The 20,414-nt window shown below is 44.5% G+C and overlaps 1 protein-coding gene across 1 annotated transcript; it reads left to right on the forward strand.

Moving 5' to 3' along the window:
• The first annotated feature begins 18,636 nt into the window (after positions 1-18,636).
• On the forward strand, positions 18,637-19,861 carry LOC129327952 (vomeronasal type-2 receptor 26-like). Its single transcript, XM_054976700.1, has 2 exons — positions 18,637-18,667; positions 18,963-19,861. The coding sequence occupies exons 1-2, from the start codon at positions 18,637-18,639 to the stop codon at positions 19,859-19,861; spliced, it is 930 nt and encodes a 309-aa protein (XP_054832675.1).
• The last annotated feature ends 553 nt before the right edge of the window (positions 19,862-20,414 follow it).

Raw genomic sequence — 20,414 nt, forward strand, 5'->3', positions numbered from 1 at the left:
CGCTGGCGTCTACTTGCACTATGAAAGGGCGGTTTTCGTCAGGATGCTGCAGCACTGGTTCAGATATGAATTGCTGCTTTAACTGATCAAAGGCGGTTTGGCATTGCGGTGTCCAATCAATTTTAGCTTTTGGCTTTTTCGCTGCTTCCCCTTTATCTTTGGTTTTTAACAGATCTGTGAGGGGTAGAGCGATTTGGGCAAAGCTTTGAATAAACTCTCTATAAAAGTTTGCAAACCCTAGAAAAGATTGCAGTTCTTTGCGATTGGTGGGGGTTTGCCAATCTTGTACAGCTTTTACTTTGCCCGGATCCATTTTCAGCCCATCTTTTGATATGCAATAACCTAAATAGGTGAGTTCAGTTTTATGGAATTCACATTTTGATAATTTGATGGGCAAATTGTTACACATAAGAGTGGCTAGTACTTGTTGAACTAAGTGAACATGCTCCTCTTCCGTTTCTGAATAAATTAACACGTCATCAAGGTACACTACTACTTCCTTGTACAAAAATTGATGTAAAACTTCATTGATCATTGACATAAAAACGGAGGGGGCTCCGGCCAAGCCAAATGGCATTACTAAGTATTCATATTGTCCGAGGGGCGTATTGAATGCGGTTTTCCATTCATCCCCCTCCCTTATACGAACGTGGAAGTAAGCATCTTTTAAATCCAATTTTGTAAAGATCTTACCTTGGGCCACAACGTTGAGTAGGTCTCTGATGAGTGGTATGGGATATGCATTCGTGGATGAGACTGCATTGAGTCCTCTGAAGTCTGTGCACAGTCTCAACCCCCCATCTTTTTTCTTGACAAAAAGGACTGGTGCTGCATGAGGGCTATTTGCAGGTTGAATAAATCCTCTCTGTAAGTTGGTGTCGATAAATTTCCGAAGTTCTTCCCTCTCATGTGGGCTCATTGGGTAAAGTCGGCCTTTGGGTAAGGTAGCTCCAGGTAAAATTTCCACAGCACAATCCGTTCTCCTATGGGGAGGCAGGGTATTGGCTTCATCTTCTGTGAAAGCCTGCAAGTAAGCTCTATACGGTTTAGGGATTTGATTCACTTCTTCTTGGGTTAGCAGGCCTTGTTCCACAAGTGTAGGGTTATTGCCCCAGTTTTGATCCCAGTGGTGGATTTGACAGGCGGCATTTTTAAAGGTGATGCTTCCTTCAGCCCAGTTTATGTCAGGGTTATGATCCCATAACCATCTGCTTCCCAAAATCAAAGGGTATTTGGCTGTGGAGCTAATCACATATGATCTTGTTTCCCAATGTTGGCCCATACCTGTGATGACTGGAGCTGTTTCGGTAGTGACGGGATTCATATCAGATCCATCCATTTGCTCAAAAATAACTGGATTTTCCAACTCTCTTATGGGTAATACTAGTCCATGCACCAGAGAAAGTGCAATTATATCTCTCAAACATCCAGAATCGATGAGTGCTTGAACTCTGATATGGGTTTTCCGATCGGGATTGATTAACGTGACGGGCATGAATAATATGGACCCTTGAGGTCTATCCGCAGTAGGGATTGACGGGGACTTGATCTGCCGCTTGGGTCCATTCACGACAGACACATTTCATTTCCCGAACTTGGACTTTCGGGCATCTCCTCTCCCACGTAGGCAGTGGGATCAAGTTCTATTACTTCCTCCAACTCTAGACCTTTTTCTGGGGGCACTCTTCAGAAGGCACCTCTCCCCCGCGTTGAGTGTGGAGGAGGGGTAGGTCTGGGCTGTGGAATGGGAGCGGCAGGCACAGCGCATCTCGGTGGGAATGGAGTTCTTTGCACAGGCCGGAATGGGCATTGCGCAGCGAAGTGACCGGACTGGCCACATTGTAAACACAACCCCTGTTGCCATCTAGCATCTCTCGTTCCTTTTGTTGCATAACTTGCTGCTTTGCCCCCTCTCACAATTGCGGGAGTTCGTCTTTGGCCGGCTACTTGTTGTTGCTCGACCAGACGTACTTCTTGCATGTGATTTTCTACTTCACAACTGAGTTGAATCCAACCCAGGAGTGTGGGAGGATTATCTTGCATCAGAGCCCGATCTAGCAATCTAGGATTCATCCCTTGTTTAAACATAATTATTTTGGATGATTCTTCACATCTAGGACATTTAGCTGCAAGTTGTCAGAATTTGGTAACATAGTCTCTAGCCGACATGTTGCCTTGCCTGATGGACTGCAATTCTGTTCGGGCTCTACTCTCCTCCGAAGGATCTTCGTATTGCGCTCGCAGCGCATCCACCAACCCTTGTAGGGTATTTAGTTCGGGGGCCCCCAAATCATATAAGGCTACATACCATTCTGCTGCTTTTCCCTGTAAGCGCGAAGCGAGATGCTCGATTTGGCTTGCTTCATCTCCAAATAAATGGCCCCAGCGATTGAAGAACTGTAATGCTTGTACCAGGAAAAATCCCAATTTCGAGGGATCTCCATCAAAAGTAGCCTCTAACTTTACCCATCCCATGGGTAACTCTTGTTGTTGTGGTGCTGGTGGTGGAATGGGATAATAGGGGATAGGTACTTGTTCCTGCCCGGGCAGCCAGTCTGGTTGGTACGGTTGTACCGGACATTGTTGAGGCCTCGGACGAGGTATTCCCTGGGGTCATGGTGCTGGAGGCCCCAGGGGTGCCGGAGGCCCCAAAGGTTGCGGTGCTAGTTGTCTGGGGGTTGGCAGCCTCGGAATAACGGGAGTTCCTTGTGGCTGTGGTGGTAATTGAGGTTGCACCGGCGGTAGCTGTGGAGGTCCTTGTGGCTGCGGCGGTAGCTTGGGTTGCACCGGCAGTAGTTGTGTGGAGGTCCTTGAGGCGGCGGTATTAAAGGTTGCACCAGCGGCAGCTGTGGAGGCCCTTGTGGTGGCGGCGGAGGTGACAATCATGGTGGTGGTAGCTGTGGCGGACCTTGTGGCGGAATGTGCGGCAGTGGCGGAGGCGGCAATCGTGGTGGCGGTAGCCGTAGTGGCCCCTGCAGCTGTGGAGGAAGCTGATGCTGCACTGGCAGCGGCCGTAGTATCAGATGAACTGGTGGTTCCCGGGGAAGTGGTTGTAGTGGTTGCTCATCTTGTCCTGGAGTTTGTGGTCCCGCCGGAGGGGATGGCAAAGGGCGCTCTTCTTCTATCGGGGATTGATTGGGAGGCTGCTCCAGAGGTTGAATTGGAGGTTGTTCCAGGGGCTCCAGAGGCTGGTTTAGTGGCTGCTCCAGGGTGCCGTCCGGTGGGTTTTCTTTGATTTCTTCCTCCCCTTCTTCTTCATCTGATTGTCCGTGGGGACCCTCTCCACCATCTGGACCGGTCGGTTGACCTGGGGCCCCGATTTCCTTGTCCTCATCAGGATCATCGGGTCCCATCGGTATCAAAGCCTGTAATGCTGCCAGTTGTTGCCCAACATCCTGACTCATCGCCCCGTCATCTCGAGGCGCTGCTTCACTGGCCACCAACACAGAGAGTAGATGCACCGCATGGGCTAAACTCTCTTCCATATTACACAGTCGCTCTTCTAGAACTTGTACGCGTTCTGGGGTTGCTGAGGACGTTGGCACAGCATACTCATGAGGGTCTTTGGGCTGTTGCGATGTTTCCATATACTAGGTATAGGACGCGGTCACTCGGGGCCACGGCCTAATCTCCCCCATGCCTTGCGTTCCTTGTCCTTGATCCATTGCCAATCTCCCTGCCAGAATTCCTTTGGTTAGTCCCGTTACCGCCGAAATCCCCGCATCGACGGCCAACGTGCAACTCTGCAGTTGCACCCAATTTTGTTTGGTGTGCTGTCTTTGCCCCGTCCACGGGGTACTCTCCGCATAATCCCAAGTCAACGCATCACGTCGGGACATTTCCCAGACTTGCGTATTATCTGATACTTGGCGATTCCACTCGAGTTGATCGACCTCTCTATTCCAGTGGTACCAGGGCCGACTCTGAATGTTCCGGAATTGCGCTGAATCTCCGGCTTCCATCCACCTGCGACCGGGAAAATGCCACACTTACTCTCCGCTCTCTCGTCTCCTGTGGCCTGGCACCCCACTGCCTCGGTGTAGGAAGTGACACCAGCGGCTCTGTCCGTGGTTGAACGCCCGTTGTATCTGACGCCAAATCTATTGGTGACCCCTTTCCTCCTTGAACGGGTGCTGATGGTTCCAGTCCTTCCAAACCGGGGGAAGTGTAGGGATCAAACAAAGGGTCCCTGTCAGGACCGACCTTGGAATCCGACTGCCCCAGCTTAGGCATTGGAACAATATTGATTCGCAACAAAATGTCAGACTGTGGGTTATTAAAGGTTGCTATTCAGATTAGCTCTGGCAAATAGACATGAGTCCATTGTTTCCAAAAGACTTTACTGAGTATAGACAACCATTGTAATCCACTGACCAAGAGATGGCATCTTGGCTGGTACACATAAATTTTTGCGAATGAAGGCATAGAGACGGATACAGAACAGCATAACCCAGCGTTGCCCATCCTCCCCCCATAGTTCTTATAACAAGCGGTGTGAAGCTGTGAAAATGAAACTTTCTCAGGGCTAGAGAAGCAATAGACAAAACATTCCTTTGGAAGATAACTGTTGCTGAAGAGTGTGTCACCTGCAAGAGAGGAACTTGAAAAATACACAAAGGAAGATGGAGCTTCTTTGGTTACATACAGAATGAATCAATGTCAGACCTGACACAGACATTGATAGGGGTCTCCTTCAGTCACTGCCATTTGTTCCATATTGTCCATGTCAGGATCTGTCATGCTATGAGAACTGAACCTAAGTCACACCATGTTAACTTGAGTAGTTGTTAGTTTTTCTCTCCCTCCAGGTCTAAGCTGTGCCATGACTGCACTTTCCATGGGAGAGAACGCTGCGTCTTATCTGCTGTCTTCAAAGTCGACCTTGACGAACCAGCTTTCCCACAGGAGAGCATCCAGCAATGTGAACTGTGGGGGGAGGCTGGGAACGGAGGGTTTGATCTGTAACAACTTTCATTTTGTAACTCATTCCTAACAAAGCTTGCACTCAGCCAGGACTACCTTGGTTCTGGAGAGTGGACCCCTGTATCAGAATGCTGTTTTTCCAATAAACCTTTTGAAATCAAGAGACCTTGGCTTCTTGCAGAAGGGAGGAGAGCAGGCTCTGGATACTTGGAATGCCATAGTCTGACAGTCTAAATATTTTTATATCATCTTGACCAGATTTCCTAGATATTAAAGGATAGTGGAAGAAAATGCAGGCCTAGTCACCAAAAGGGAGCTTATGGGACTGAATGTCTTCTAAATGGAGACCAAAATGGAGGGGAGGGGGTTGAAGGTATTGTGAAGCAATAGAGCCACGTCAGAGGCCTGAAAGAAAGCATTGGCCATGTTGCAGTCTCGCAAACATAACAAGTTTTGAGGAAAACAAGATACACAGTGGAATGGTGAAACTTTGAGGCCTTGGGAAAGAAAGTTACTTGCCCTGTAATTAATAAAACACTCTAATTAACATTCTTTTTTTTAGACCCACAGCTAATACACGATGATTACTTTGAACACCAATACTAGACAGATTCAGCTCAAGAGCTGTCTATAAAAGCAGCCTGCACCTCAGAGATCTGGGAGATTGAATTGCATCAGGCAGGACCTGTCGTACAACATTTCCTACTTCATCCTTTATGCTGAGCTCAAAAAGACATGGAGGCAAAAACTTCTTATGTCTGAGATGATGGTTGTATGCTGGTCTTGGGCAGAGGGGTTCCATTGGCAGTCTATGAATTTTCTTTTTTAGTTTCCCCTTTTTGCTGTTTTGAATAACAATTACAATTTTTCTATTCCTTTCTGTGAATAACATTTCTGATTCTTAATTTTATATCGATTTTTCCTACCCATAAAAAATGCAGCTGGGGATTTTGAGCATACGTCAATAATTAACATTGTCTATTATGCATATATTGATACCTTTAGGGCAGAAATCATATGTACAAAACCAGCAGACATTGCATACAAAAGTGTATTTCATTTTTATAACACAAAATTATCTATAAATCCAAGGGCAAAAGTGAAGAAGAAAAATAGACATAGGAACAAAAAGTCAAAGTTACAAGGCAGACAATTGGCTGGTCCTTTTCTCAGACACAAAAGCAGATATATGTGAGAAAATGGCCCACGGTTGGAAGAGAATCAATATTTGTCTAGCATTCAGAAGTATGTTTCTGCTGTTATTTCTCCTGCCATTGCTGCATTATTCTTTCAGCAACAGTTCAGAATCCGTAAGCAGTTGGAAGCCAGGAGTTTCACGGCATTTGGAGAACTTCAGAGAGGAAATTATCATTGGAGGATGTGTATCCACTACACTCCTTGAAATGTTTTTACTCAACTTTACAAAACCACTAAGCTATGACCAAAAAGGATGGTAAGTAGCTCCTAATTGTTTAAAAGGTCTGCATGAAGTTTTAAAATGATCCTCATGTAACTGGCACAAGAGAATACACAGCACAGCGGACTCTGACTGCAAAGGGCTATTTCATGTTCAGCACTTGCTAACTGCATCATCAAATGATGATTTCCAAGAGTGAAATGAAAATCATACATTTTACACCAAAATTAGAACTTCCACATTGTCTCAGGTAATTGTCCTTTATTTTCAGCGGAGTCTGTTCACAGAATACATGAATAGTAAACTATAAAAACGTATGGCACTATCCACCTGTCAATCCATGTGACTGTCCCTTCATAAGTCCATCCGTGAATCTGCGGCAGGCATAATTCTTCAGAACATAAATCGAGACATCTCAAAATGGGAGGAGGGGGCACCTTAATAAATTCCATGCCCTATCAAATCCTGAGTTGTATAGTGGTTAGAATCCCCATTATCTCACAGAAGAGTTCCGCCAGATTTCAGCCCAGTCATGTACTCTCAGCCAGTCCTACTTTACAGGGATGTTATGAGGGAAAAAAGGGAGGGCACGAGAACTGTGTGATTTCCTTCATTTAAACCCCCGATCTTTGAGGTGTGACGTGTAATTCAGTTCCATTCATTTCTGCAAGTCCATTGAGCATCCTAAAGGTGGGGGCCAATCTTGTCCACCTTGTCTTTATATTCTGATGTGCTAGCTGAAGTTGAAGATGTTATGCTTGCCAAAGTCAGCTTCTACTTCCATTGCAAATACTATTGTGGGATATCTCGCAATGGACTGCAATGTGTCAATTCCTTCCCTTTTTAGCACTGCAACTCCCATCCTCATTCTGAAATTAGTGGCCAATTTTGAGGCTCTACGCTTTATTTATAGATGAGTTATAGCTGCCAGAGTAAACCACGGCTGCAATTGAAAACACAGGGGGAAGGGGTTGGGGATTGCTGCTCCGTAAGATTGTGATTCCCTTTGTGTTCGATACAGCAACTCCCACAGTCATTATTAAACTGGATGACAATTTTGAAAGCCCTGATGTAGTTTTTTGATGAGTTTTGTGTGCCACAGACAAATGGTTGTACTGACTGATGGACAGATGGATTCCTTTATTATAATACATAGGAGTTATAGGTGTTAGGAGAATTCTAGATTACAGGGTGATTGTTGTGGGGATAATAATAACATACTTTGTAAGCTGCTCTGAGTGGGTGTTAAATTGTCCTGAAGGAAGGTATATAAACCATTTGTTATTATATTATTTTAAAATGTTAAAATCCTCAAACTTGTTGGAAGTATTTCGAAAGAAGTATTTTCAACTCCCAATAAAAGAATAATGGACACTATAATATGCAGGGCAAGAAATGTCCATCAACCAGTTGACAACTGAAGTTTCTTAGTGCGTCACAAATTTGACAAGAGTGGAAGATGCAACTTTTCCCAATTTTCAGGGTACCAGTATTTGTGCATGTCGGTGTCTGTAGGGCACTGCTTCTGCTAAACTCAGGCTGCCAGAATCCTGCATGAGGAATGAAAGCGGCAGATCCCTTAGAAGTTCTTTCTACTCCATCACCTGACATTCTGCCGCCAACTGGAAGTGTTGCTGCTGTCAGGTTTAAGACTTGATTTGGCCAGGGAATTCATATCAAGCAGAGTCCGTCCTATGCCTGACCTATGAGAAATCTTCTGCTCCTTTTCTCTCCTCCTGAGGTTACCGTACAAAGCTCCCGTTTTGTTCTTCTGCAACGGCCGTCAATATATGGCTTATTCACATTGATCCATCCACATTCCTCTGCTTAATCAGTCCTTATATTCAGAGCACTGAAACTCGGAAAGAGATGTTACGGAGATTAAAGTAGTCTCTCAATTGCTAAATGGCAAATATTCAGTAGATATTTACTATCAATGACTGAATTCCTGAGTTGGAGAGAGTAGAGCCAATTCAAATTCTCTTTTGTGAGAGGGAAAAAGCATGGCAGCTCTAGCAGGGTTTGAACAATATCTTGTGTGTGCCATTGCCATAACTAGTATTTTAAGGGGAAAGACACAATTATTTCTTATGATACAGGGGTGTGAGACTACACAAAACTCTCATTGCAGGTTAATGACAAAATATTATCAGCATATCCTAGCCTTTGATTTTGCCTTTAATGAAATCAAGAAGAATTCCAAACTCTTACCCAACACCACTCTGGGATGGGACATCAATGACAACGCTTTCAGCCCACTGAGAAGCTCTCATGGTATTAGGAATCTACTCTTTGGAGGACAGAAGAGTCTTGTCAACTACTACTGTGACAGGAAGAAGAAATTAATGGCCATCATTGGAGGATTCACCTCCGAAAACTCCATCCAGATGGCCAACATTTTAACTACATTCAAGATTCCACAGGTATGTTTGTTTATAGAGATGCAGAAATGTAGACATAGCTATAGAAATCCTCTCCAGTAATCTGCCTCTCTCAGATCTCTAATCCACCTTTCATGACCTTGTAGTTAACTCATGACTGCTGGAATGACAAACCAATATCTTTCCCTAGGTCAGTGTTATCCAGGGCCATTCTTTCCCCCAACCCTGAAGGAGCCATGAACAACTGGGGTTCTCCATAGCCCTGTCTTGAAAGCATGATTAGAAATTTTAGATAATAAAGATCTTAACAAACTATAACATTTCTTAACTAACCAAATGGAATAAATGGACTTATTTATACTTTTATGCTTTTGGACGAAGTAGATTTTCAAAAATAAATGAAGATTTTTGTCAGCTCTCATGAAGTCATGTTCTGTCATCTTAGATCACTTATGGTTCCTTTCATACTACAATGAATCATAAAATTCAGTTCCCTTATTTATTCCGGATGGTTCCAAATGAAACGCCTCAAAGTGTTGGGATTGTGCATCTCCTGAAGCATTTTGGATGGAACTGGATTGGCCTTCTCATATCAGACAATGACAGTGGAGAGACGTTCCTTCAAAACTTAATACCAAGGTTGTTCTGGAGTAATATTTGCATTGCTTTGAAAGAAATGATTCCAACAGCAAGAAGTTACATGGAAAATATACATCTTGGTAAAATCTTGGGGAGGATAGCTCTAAAAATCTGGTTTAGCAAACTCAACGTCATTCTTGCCTATGGGAATGACCAGTCTATGGAAGGTTTACGAATAATTCTAGAAGGTTATGAAATTAATTATGGACTGCCAATAATGCGAGTTTGGATTATAACTTCTCAATGGGATGTCACATCTATTTTCCAAGGGGGCAAATTCACACCCAAATCCCTCAATGGCAGTTTGTCCTTTGCAGTGCACACGAATAAGGTGCCAGGATTTCAGGACTTCATCGAGACCCTAAATCCATATCAATCTAAGATTTATTTCATCCAGCAGTTTTGGTTGAATGTATTTCATTGTTCACTGCCACTTTATAATCTTTATTGGCCCCATACCAAAAACTGCACAGGGGAGGAAAAACTTGACAGCGTCCCCGGCACTGTGTTTGAAATGCAAATGTCTGGTCAGAGCTATGGCATCTACAATGCTGTCTATGCTGTGGCACATGCACTCCATGCCATTTATTCATCAAGAACTCAGCAGAGAGTGATGGGGGATGGAGATTTTCTCAATGCTCATCCATGGCAGGTCAGTCACAATTCTTTTTGTCACAATTCATCCATTATGAACTGCTTTCTTTGCAAGAACATATAGATTCAGACTCTGTAAGAAGTCTGTTGCATGTAAACTACAGAAACAAAGGTGGACACAATGGTGTATGGGAGAAAAAAATGAATGATTGATGCTCACACATGAGGGATATCTTGGAACTGCATGTATATACAGCACATATATCCAAGATGGCTCCAGTCATGCATGGCAGAGCAACCTGAATGCTCCTTTTCAAAGAGTGAACCCTCGCATTATGATTTTTTTTTTAAGTTTTTTTGTTTTTTTAATTACTAGTACTACAAAAAGGAAAAAGTGGGAACAGGGAGAAGGGGAAGAAACAACACATAACAACACAAACACTACATCTACAAGTAATGCATTCCCTTCATACTGCAATTATTTAACATTAGAACTTTGTAAAATGCTGTTAGATTGGTAGATCTTATAAAATACAAACTACAATCAGGATTAGGTCTTCTCCCCCCCTCTGGGTCTCGGTCGCAATTCTCTCTGAACAGCTACAGTCACTGTACTCGTTCCCTTCTCTCCTCCCCCTTCAGGCTTGCAATCCTCTTCTTCTTGCTGGAACTCTTGATGTTTACACACAAAGTCCCTTAGCTGATCTTCTGATGTTATCTTGTGAGCTTGATCTTTATAGCTAAACCAGATACCTTCCAGAAATAGCCATTTGTATTTTATTTCACATTTCCTCAGAAGAGCTGCAAACCTTTTATATTTAAATCTTCTTTTCCGAGCTAAAAATGGAACATCCTTCAATATCTTAACCTTATTGCCCAGAAAGTCCAAGTCCGCATTGTATGAATTATATAGGATGGTGTCCTGAATCTTCTTAGATGAAAAGTCAATAATAATCTTGCAAGGCAGCTGATGCTTCATTGCATATTTTGAAGAAGCCCGACGGACTTCTAAAATGGTGCTTTTTAACTCTTCTTTAGTTGCCTTTGCGGGTATCGCCAAAAGTTCCAACGCCAGATCCTTTAAATTCTCATTTTCCTCCTCCTTCACATTCTGGAGACGCAATATTGTCTGAGCACGATCCACTTGCAACCCGACCAGTTGGTTCTCCAACAGCTTTAGTTCTTTGTTTGTTGCCCTCATGAGTGCTGCGTTTTCCCGAGCAGACTTTTCCGCCCCCACCGCTGCTTCCTTAATGGTTATCACTTCACTCTCAATTAAGCCAACCCTTTGATCAGTTTTGTTTAACTTGTCAACAAAGGGCTTTATGGCTTCGACGACCGACCGCTTTACTAGCTCCTCAAGAGACTCTCCTTTCCCCTGCAAAGCAGCCGAGATGGATTTGCCCATAGCGGGGCTCTGCTTTTTTGTCGCCATCTTAGGGGGGGGGGAATCCGCCAGCCAAGTTTCGAAACTCAGTGAGGGGGAAGAAATCCGAGACTTCTTAGCTTCAAATCCCACCAATCCTTCGCATACACTTGTAGTAACAGAAGGGATTCGCTACTTACAGGTTTCATCTTAAATATGCTTTTTGCCGTTCTCCATGGCCTGGCGACACGTGATGTGCTACGCAAGTCTGCTGGCCTCCATAGGAGCAAACGGGCAGTTTATCCCCCGCATCGACTTCGGGGGGTTCTTCCCGTCGTGCTCCGGACCCTGACACCCTCACTGGGAGTCTTGGGGGCTAACCTTCGCAGGTCAGCCGCCCGGTCAGGCTGCTCGGGCGCTTCCTCCCGGGCCTGCGGAGAGGAGCATCCAACATGGCCGAGAAAACAAAACCGAATCCTCGCATTATGATTGTGATGCAATATCATGTTCAGGCATTCCAATTCTTGATTAGTATGTCAGATCTGTGAGTTATAGATCCAGAGGAGTTAGCCGTGTTAGTCTGTAGCAGCAAAATCAAAAAGAATCCAGTAGCACCTTTAAGACTAATTTTATTGTAGCATAAGCTTTCGAGAATCACAGTTCTCTTCGTCAGATGCATGGAGGGCAAGAAGAAACTGGTCAGATCTATGACTGGTGAGATCTATGAGTTGGCTCCCTCTGGAAATTCAATACACCTTTAAGTATAATACTATTAATGATGCAATATTCAGGCTATTTAATATTGCATAATATTAATAAAATTGCAAGTCCATGTTGCAGAACAAGTAGATCCCTGTCCACAGATTTCAGAAAGGTGTATTCATTTATTTCCTGCTACATTTTTAAAATACATAAATTGCTTCTCCCCCAACCTAGCTTTCTTCATATTTGAGAAATGTTCACTTTAACAATTGTGCTGAAGAGGAAATCTTTTTTGATGAAAATGGGGACCTGGCAGCTGGGTATGATATTGTGAATTTGGTCACATTCCCAAATACATCTTTCCAAAAAATCCAAGTAGGTCGCATAGAATCTAAGGCAACTGCAAGTGAAGAGTTTACTATTAATAAAAGTTTGCTGATATGGAATCACAAATTTCAGCAGGTATGGATTTTTTTTTTAAAAAGCATGACATGTTTTGAAAAAAGAAGAAACATGAAAATAATTGTTTTTGGGTATGACTTTTGATTCAATGGAAAGAAAATGATAATCTAGGCTGTTTGGTAATCAGAACAACTTTCTCCAAAAAACCCATGTTGTGTTTTGTTTTTGGATACTGTGCAAATGCATCTCTGTTATCGTGGTTTTTTTCTAGTTTTATTTTCTGGGAGACATGTCTCCATTAACACCATCCAATCAGATCATTGAGCACAGAGCTTTCTCAGCCAATCATCATAGCCCTCAGCTGGTAACATGGAAGCACCTTGTTTTTCTGTAATCATTTCCTCTGGGCCACCAGTCACATTTATTCCTTCTAATCAGAGAAATCAGCACAGAGGTGTTAAAGGAAACTATAAAACTGACCTCACAAAGGAAATATGGCAGAAGCAGATTTTGGCTATCAGATAGTCATTGAAAGTGACGAAGCATAAAATCAATGAGATTTTTTTTAAAAAATTAAGTAAAGCCCTTTATTGTAAATGACTGAAACTTACATGGTTGTTCGACTCATGGGATGGTTGTGTTCTCTGCAAGTTTGGTGGAGTTATCTTTAAGGACAGCTGCTCTCATTAGTTTATATTGACCAGGTGTCAGTCTATGGAATGCAGGATACTCTGATTTCATCTCCCACCCCTTGCAGCAAGAAATCCAAGGTCTCTTGAGTCAAAGGTTATTTACTGAGAAAATATATATTCGGAAAGTACAAGTGTCCATAGGTTATCCAAAATAAGCTTCTGGCTGTACACAGATCTTGTTGAGAATGACGTTTTAGGTGTTTGCTACATTATATCAAACCCTCTATGCCATCCCCCACCCTTGGTGTCTACCCAGTTAGTACAGAAAATGGGAAAGTGAAAGGAGCTGTCTCAAGGTCACTGCGGTGAACCATCCCAGATAAGGCTGTATCGGGAACCAAGCTGCTCCTGGGAACACACACACATAAACAGTACTGGAAAAATACAGCAAGTAAGCATTATGGAAGGACTGTGGGTAATAGACCTGACACCAGGGTTTTTTACTGGATAACCTTGTCAAACATTACTGGGTCACAAGGATATCAGGAACTCTTGGAAGAAGCCTACACATAGCGATATCTAGTATCCTTGAGGGAAAAGCACCATCTTGTGCCCTACAACGCAAAGAGTTAATGTAGAGCCAATATTACCCTAGGATTACAAGAAACAAGGCATGTGAAAGCTGGATACAGCGTCTTGGTTTTCACTTTTCACAAACCAAAACCCTTCCTAATAATGCATAAAAAAGTAACATGGGATGGGCACCATGAATGGTTCTGTTTCTACTGGAAGATTTGCATTTGCAAAATTCTATAGTACGTCCATAATGTATCCACTGCCTACAAGAATACAGGCTCAGGGCAGATAACAAAATACAAATATCACATACCATTAAAAACATTTAAAAGCACTATGTCATATCATATATGATATCATCTATTTACATATAAATAATTAAAAAGCAGCACAGAACATATATTTGGTTGTTCGCACAGCGGTTCTACCAGAGAAAATACATGCAGTAGTAATGAGTGTGGCAACAGCATCTGTGTTCACATAGGGGCGATGGTTTAACACCCCCCTCCACAGGGCGGGGCACGGCCCGGCGTCGGCCATATGCCTGGCAGAATAGCTCTGTCTTACAGGCCCAGCGAAATGCAAGCAAATCTTGCCGGGCCCTAGTCTCGCAAGACAGAGCATTCCATCAGGCCGGGGCCAGGACCGAAAAAGCCCTGTCCCTGGTCGACACCAGGCGGGCCTCCCTAGGGCCAGGGACACTTAAAAGATGCTTTCCACCAGATCGGAGAGTCCTCCAGGGCTCATACAGTGAGAGATGGTCCCGCAGATATGTCAGTCCCAGTCCGCATAGGGCTTTGTAGGTTAACACCAAAACCTTGAACCTGATTCAGTACTCCACTGGCAGCCAATGCAGCTGGCGTAGCACCGGTGTAGTATGCTCCCACACAGGTGCTCCAGCAATGACCCGCGCTGCTGCATTCTGTACCAGCTGTAACCACCGGATCAGGCCCATGGGAAGCCCAGCGTAGAGCGCGTTACAGTAATCCAACCTAGAGGTGACCATTGCTTGGACCACTGTAGTCAAGTTGCGGGGAGATAAATTAAGGGGCAAGCTGCCTGGCCTGCTGAAGATAATAAAAGGAAGACCTGGCAACTGCAGTGATCTGGTACTCCATCTTCAGGGAGGAATCCAGAATCACCCCCAGGCTCCTAACTCTCGGGGCCAGTGTAAGTGCTGCCCCATCAAGTGTAGGAAGCCGGGGTCCCAAAGCCATCTCCCCACGACTCACATACAGGACCTCCGTCTTTGTGGGATTCAATTTCAGCCGACTTTGTCTCAACCAACCAGCCACAGCCTCAAAAGCACGCTCCAAGGCATCAGGGGCCGATCCAGGTGGCCCGTCCAACAACAGATAAAGCTGGGTGTCATCCGTGTATTGGTGACACCCAAGCCCGAAAATCTGCACCAGCACAGATCCAGTAAAATCAGCAGTGCTGATCCACCCGGATCCAGATGTCTGTGGAGATCATCTGTGAGGGCGACCAGCAATGTCTTGACCCCATGTCCCGGGCGGAAACCAGACTGGAAGGGATCTAGGGCAGAGGTCTCCTTCAGGAAATTCTGCAGTTGCTTCTCAATGAGGAATATTTCAACTCGAAGATGCTCAATGAGGAATATTTCTTGAGGGAAGCAGAGATGTATATGGAGGACATAACGCTGGTTCTTCTTCTTACCCAGCTCCTTTTCTTTCTCTTATCAAATATTTGAGATCAAGTGGGGAGAATGTAATTTCTGGTGTGTTCTTTGGCCAAGGAGTTGGAATCAAGAATCATAGCTGTAAGGGAAAAGCAGAGCATTTCCCTCAACAACCCCTTCCTTGTGCTTATCTTTAGAGAGTCCCTCACAGCAGGTGTGTTGAGAGCTGCCCCACCGGACATAGCAGGATTGTTCAAGAAGGGAAGCAAGTTTGTTGCTACAATTGTGCTCAGTGCCCAGAAGGAAAAGTTGCAGTCCAGATGGGTAAGTAACAGGATGTAAACCTTCAAGAGAAAAGCTTGAGATGTTTCCAATTTGGTGCTCCTCCAAGTATTGTCTTTCCAGTGCACTGAATATATTAAGGGAATTGCCAATCCCAACCTTCTGAAAAATGGATATTCAGTGAAAGCCTCATGGACTGCGTCCACCTGATGTAGATTTTCTCATTTCTCCACCCATTTTAATGTATAAATAACTAGCAACGAAGTCCATTGTGGGGAGGGGGGAATACAATAGGCTCTAGAAAGGGGAGGGCGGGCAGTCGCACATTGCCTCCTTTTCTGTGCCAGATCCTGGCTGGATGAAAGGGGGGGGAGGTGGGCATTGCTGCCTAGACCACACCTCATCCCAGCCTAGTGAAGGGGGGACATTATTGCCTGCTCTGTGCCTGATCCTGGCCAAGTGAAGGGGGTGGCTCTGCTGCCTGCTATACACCTGATCCTGGCTGGGTGAAGGTGCGGTGGGCATTGCCTTCTGCTCCACACCTGATCCAAACCAGGTGAAGGAGGGATATTGCCAGCTGCTTCATGCCTGATCCCGGCTGGGTGAAGGGGGATGGGCATTGCCGCCTGCTCCGCTAATGATCCTGGCCGGGTGAAGGGAAGGCAGGCATTGCCTCCTGCTGCACACCTGATCCTGCCTAGGAAAGGCAGGGGGCGGGAATTGCCACCTGCTCTGCACCTGATCTCAGCTGGGTGAAGAGGAGTGGGCATTGCCTCCTGCTCCTTGCCGGATCCTGGTCAGGTGAAGAGGGTGCAGACATTGCTGCCTGCTCCATGCCTGATTCCAACCAGATGAAGGGAGGCAGGCATTTCCACCTGCTCCACTCCTGATTCTGACCAGGTGAAGGGGGTGGCACTGCTGACTGCTCCGTGTCTGATCTCAGTCAGGTGAAGGTGGACATGCATTGCCACCCTCTCCACTCCTGATTCCAGTCACTAAATAAAGGTGGTCAAAAGACCATCGGGACGGAAAATTCTACAATACTATAGTGCAACAGTTTATAAACCTTTTCAAGTGATTTTAACAATAATACATAATTACATCATATTACATATCATATCATTTTTCAACATTTTTCAGCAATCTTATTCATAATACATAGAAACAAGAGTCCTCTGCAAGAGGACCTGAGGGTGTGACAGCAATGCAGCAGGAAAAGTCTTTAAAGACTCAAAATAACGTGTCTTCTTTAGCTTTTTTCTTTTTTTCTTTTTTCAAATTTTTCAAATGCCAAGATGGAAAAGTACGTGGCTGGTCCAAAGATGAAAGTTGGAAAGCCCAGCGGTGCTCGGAACTAAGACCAGCAGATTTTCCTATAGTTCTTCGTCCATAAGGACTTCCTCAGGGGCATCCAGCTATTTCTATATTTCAAAAAATAAATGCCATACAATATAAGCCACTCCTGGCTTTACGTGTATCTCTTTACAATGATAATAGCAAACATAACACTCCTGATTCCAGCAGGGTAAAGGAGGAGTGAGCATTTCTGTCCACTCTGTGCCTGATCCCAGCTGGATGAAGGGGGTGGGCACTGCTTCCTGCTCTGTGCCTGATTCCAGCCAGGTGAAGGCGCTGGGTGGCATTGTCACCTGCTCCGCTCCTTATCTCAGCCTGGGCTACCTGCTGAAGGTAGATGCATCAGGTTAAGAGGTGAGTCATCAGTAGTACGGCTTGCCTTTTATATAATAGGATATGTCCACTTAGGATAGCGGTTCATCACATAATTGTGCTCATTGGACCTCTTGGGATTTTGAGGAAAGGTTGTGGGTACCGTGATAAAAATGCCTACCGTGGCTCCCATGGCTGCAATGGGAACTGCTAGAACTCATAAAATGTTTGGAGTTATGAAACCAACTGTCCTGCTGTGATGTAGGTGGCTGTTTCTGAATGATTGCTGCTGGAAGGCCCAAGGGTGTTGTCTCCTGGGCTCTTCTGAAGCACCAGCTGCTCAACTGTGGTGGAGGAAAGCCAAGAAAAGCTGTTTGCTTTGGCAAGGAGATGCATTGAGGAACAAAGGAAGTGAGGACCCACCACGTTATTCTCACACTTATCTTTTTCACTTTAATCACGTTGTTGTAATCAAGCCCAATCCTTGGAGTGTCTAAGCTGACTCAGGACCCAACTACACATTACAAGGGATTCTCTAATCAGTTAGCACATGGAAGACACAATTGATATTAAGATGTGTTAGAGTGTGATAGCAAGTAAAAGCGAGATGTGTGCAAAAGGATGTGAAATCATCCCCGGTCTATCCAAACTGGCTGCTGTCTAAGCAAACAGCTCCAAGGGAGTGTGAAGAAGCATCACAATAGCAATTCAAAACATGGGCTTCACTAATTCTGTTATTCTAACTTACTGTAACAACTTTGTGCGCAGTATTGACAAAATATTCTTTACTGATACTAAACTACTATTCCTTTCCTAAACTCAGCAGGACACTTGTCATGGGGAGGGGATTTTCTTTTGGCAAAATTCATTTCCTTAAAAATAGTCAAAGATTCCTCTTACTCTCTTTTACAAAAGCCATTTCTCTGTGATTTCTATTTGAAAAATCAAATTAATACACCTATTGCAACTTCATCCCTGCCCGTCATTATTTGTTGTACTGGGAGCTCCACACGCCAACCTGGAAGCTTGATCTGCTTGACATATTTAATAGTAGTTTGTATGCTGAAGAAGCATTTCTTCCTCCTGCCCAAAGAGGTGCAGCAATAGCAGATACAGCAACAGCAAATGTGATCACCCACTTTTGCAAACTAGTTTGTCAAAATTAGATGTATAGCAAGTGTTATAGCCCCCACCATTGTCCCCAAAGGGGAAGAAAGGAGGCTTACATTGTTCCCCTCTACTCCATTTATACTCACAACAACCGGGCCCGAAGTCAGCCACCAAATTAATATGGCCAAGTCGGGGCTCCAATCTGGATCTCCTTGATCCTAATCCAACATTCTAACCATGGCACCAGACAGGCTCTGAGAGATCAAAGGAGCAGTTAACCCCTCCCCCCCTTAGTTTTGTCAGAGATGGACATGACAAGTGCCTCACCCACTCTAGGTGAGGCACTAATATGTCTTGAAGAACAGCATACTAGTGCAGTTGTTGTTATTTTTATTGGTTGAGTCCTGCCTGCTACAGACAATATGAACTTCTGTTGGAAGGGTAGCAGAAGAGATCTGTACATAACCTGGGTCAGGATTTCTCCATTCTCCTCCTTCATGGGAATTTTAGGGAGAAAGTGAGTAAAGAGGAAGGAAGAGAATTTATCATAATAACCCTTCTCATGAGCAACTAGCACAATTAGGAATCATTAAAACAGGCAATTATTAAAACAAACATTTATGAATTTCAGATGCAGATGAATGTGAGAAATGCCCAGAAGATGAATATTCAAATGAGAAAAGGGATACGTGCATTCGCAAATTCATAACCTATTTATCCTACGAGGACCCCATGGGAATAGGCTTGACTTCTATTGCTGTTTTATGTCTTCTGGCCACAGTTTCAGTAATGGGGATCTTTGGTACACACTGGAACACCCCCATCGTCAAAGCCAACAATCGAAGCATCGCCTGTGTCCTGCTCTTCTCTCTGCTGATTGGCTTTCTGTGCTCCTTCCTATTCATTGGCCAGCCTGGGATGGTGACCTGCCTCTTCAGGCAAACCCTGTTTGGCATTATCTTCACTATTGCCGTGTCTTGCATATTAGCCAAAACGGTCACTGTGGCTGTTGCCTTCATGGCCACCAAGCCAGGGAACAGGATGAGGAAGTGGGTGGGGAAGAGACTGGCCATGTCAGTCATCATTCCCTGTTCTTTAATTCAAACTGGCATCTGTGCACTGTGGCTGGCAACTTCGCCCCCCTTCCCAGAATCTGACATGCACTCCCAAATCAGTTATATAACCATTCAATGCAATGAAGGCTCGGACATCATGTTCTACCTTGTACTGGGCTACATGGGTCTTCTGGCCACCATCAGTTTCATGGTGGCCTTCCTAGCCCGGACATTGCCAGATTCTTTCAATGAAGCCAAGCTGATCACCTTCAGCATGCTGGTCTTCTGCAGTGTTTGGATCTCCTTTGTCCCCACCTACCTGAGCACCAAGGGGAAAGACATGGTGGCCGTGGAGATCTTCTCCATCTTGGTCTCTAATGGAGGCTTATTGGCTTGTATCTTCTTCCCCAAATGCTACATTATTATATTCAAGTCTCACCTGAACACCAGAGAGCAGCTAGGAAGGAAAAAATGACTGGTACTTAATACTTAAGATGTGTTTAGTCAATGCCTTCTCTTCATTCTATCTCCTTCATAATGAGTCGGGAAAATCTATATAGATGCAGAATCACTGAATGTCATGGAGTCTTAACACTGTGGACCAAACACTAACAGCGAGAGATATTTCACCGATCTTCATTATACAATGTACCTTCAACTGCCATAATCCCCCCTCCCCAGAATTTTTAGGTTGCATATTTTGAGGGATACTGGAAGAAGTTATGGGTATAGGGCTTTTGCCCCAACATAACAACGAGGGGGAATTGTTTTAACACTTCTGCCCTCAGCTTTAATCAGTGTGGTGCCAGCGTATTATTGTCCCTATGGAAGGAAAATCTAGGAAAGAACAGGAGGGGAGAGGAATGGAAAACCAGCCTTCTTTCTTTGGGGTCTGCCTGCCTTGGAGATGCTTTCTTACTGTCTCTTGAGGCCTCCAAAGGGCTGTCCTATGCCTTGTCCCCTGCTCATCCCTGTCCTCAACAGACTGACAGGTCCCCAAACATACGAGGGTCCAGCCTTCCTGATGT

The sequence above is a fragment of the Eublepharis macularius genome, chromosome 4 (genome assembly GCF_028583425.1).
Source record: "Eublepharis macularius isolate TG4126 chromosome 4, MPM_Emac_v1.0, whole genome shotgun sequence".
NCBI lineage: Eukaryota > Metazoa > Chordata > Lepidosauria > Squamata > Eublepharidae > Eublepharis > Eublepharis macularius.

Bases quoted from the DNA above. Each gene is read 5' to 3' on its own strand.
- LOC129327952 (XM_054976700.1), top strand. From the start codon at position 18,637: ATGGACATGACAAGTGCCTCACCCACTCTAG. The intron at 18,668-18,962 runs GTGAGGCACTAA...TATGAATTTCAG, and splicing joins AAGTGCCTCACCCACTCTAG to ATGCAGATGAATGTGAGAAA.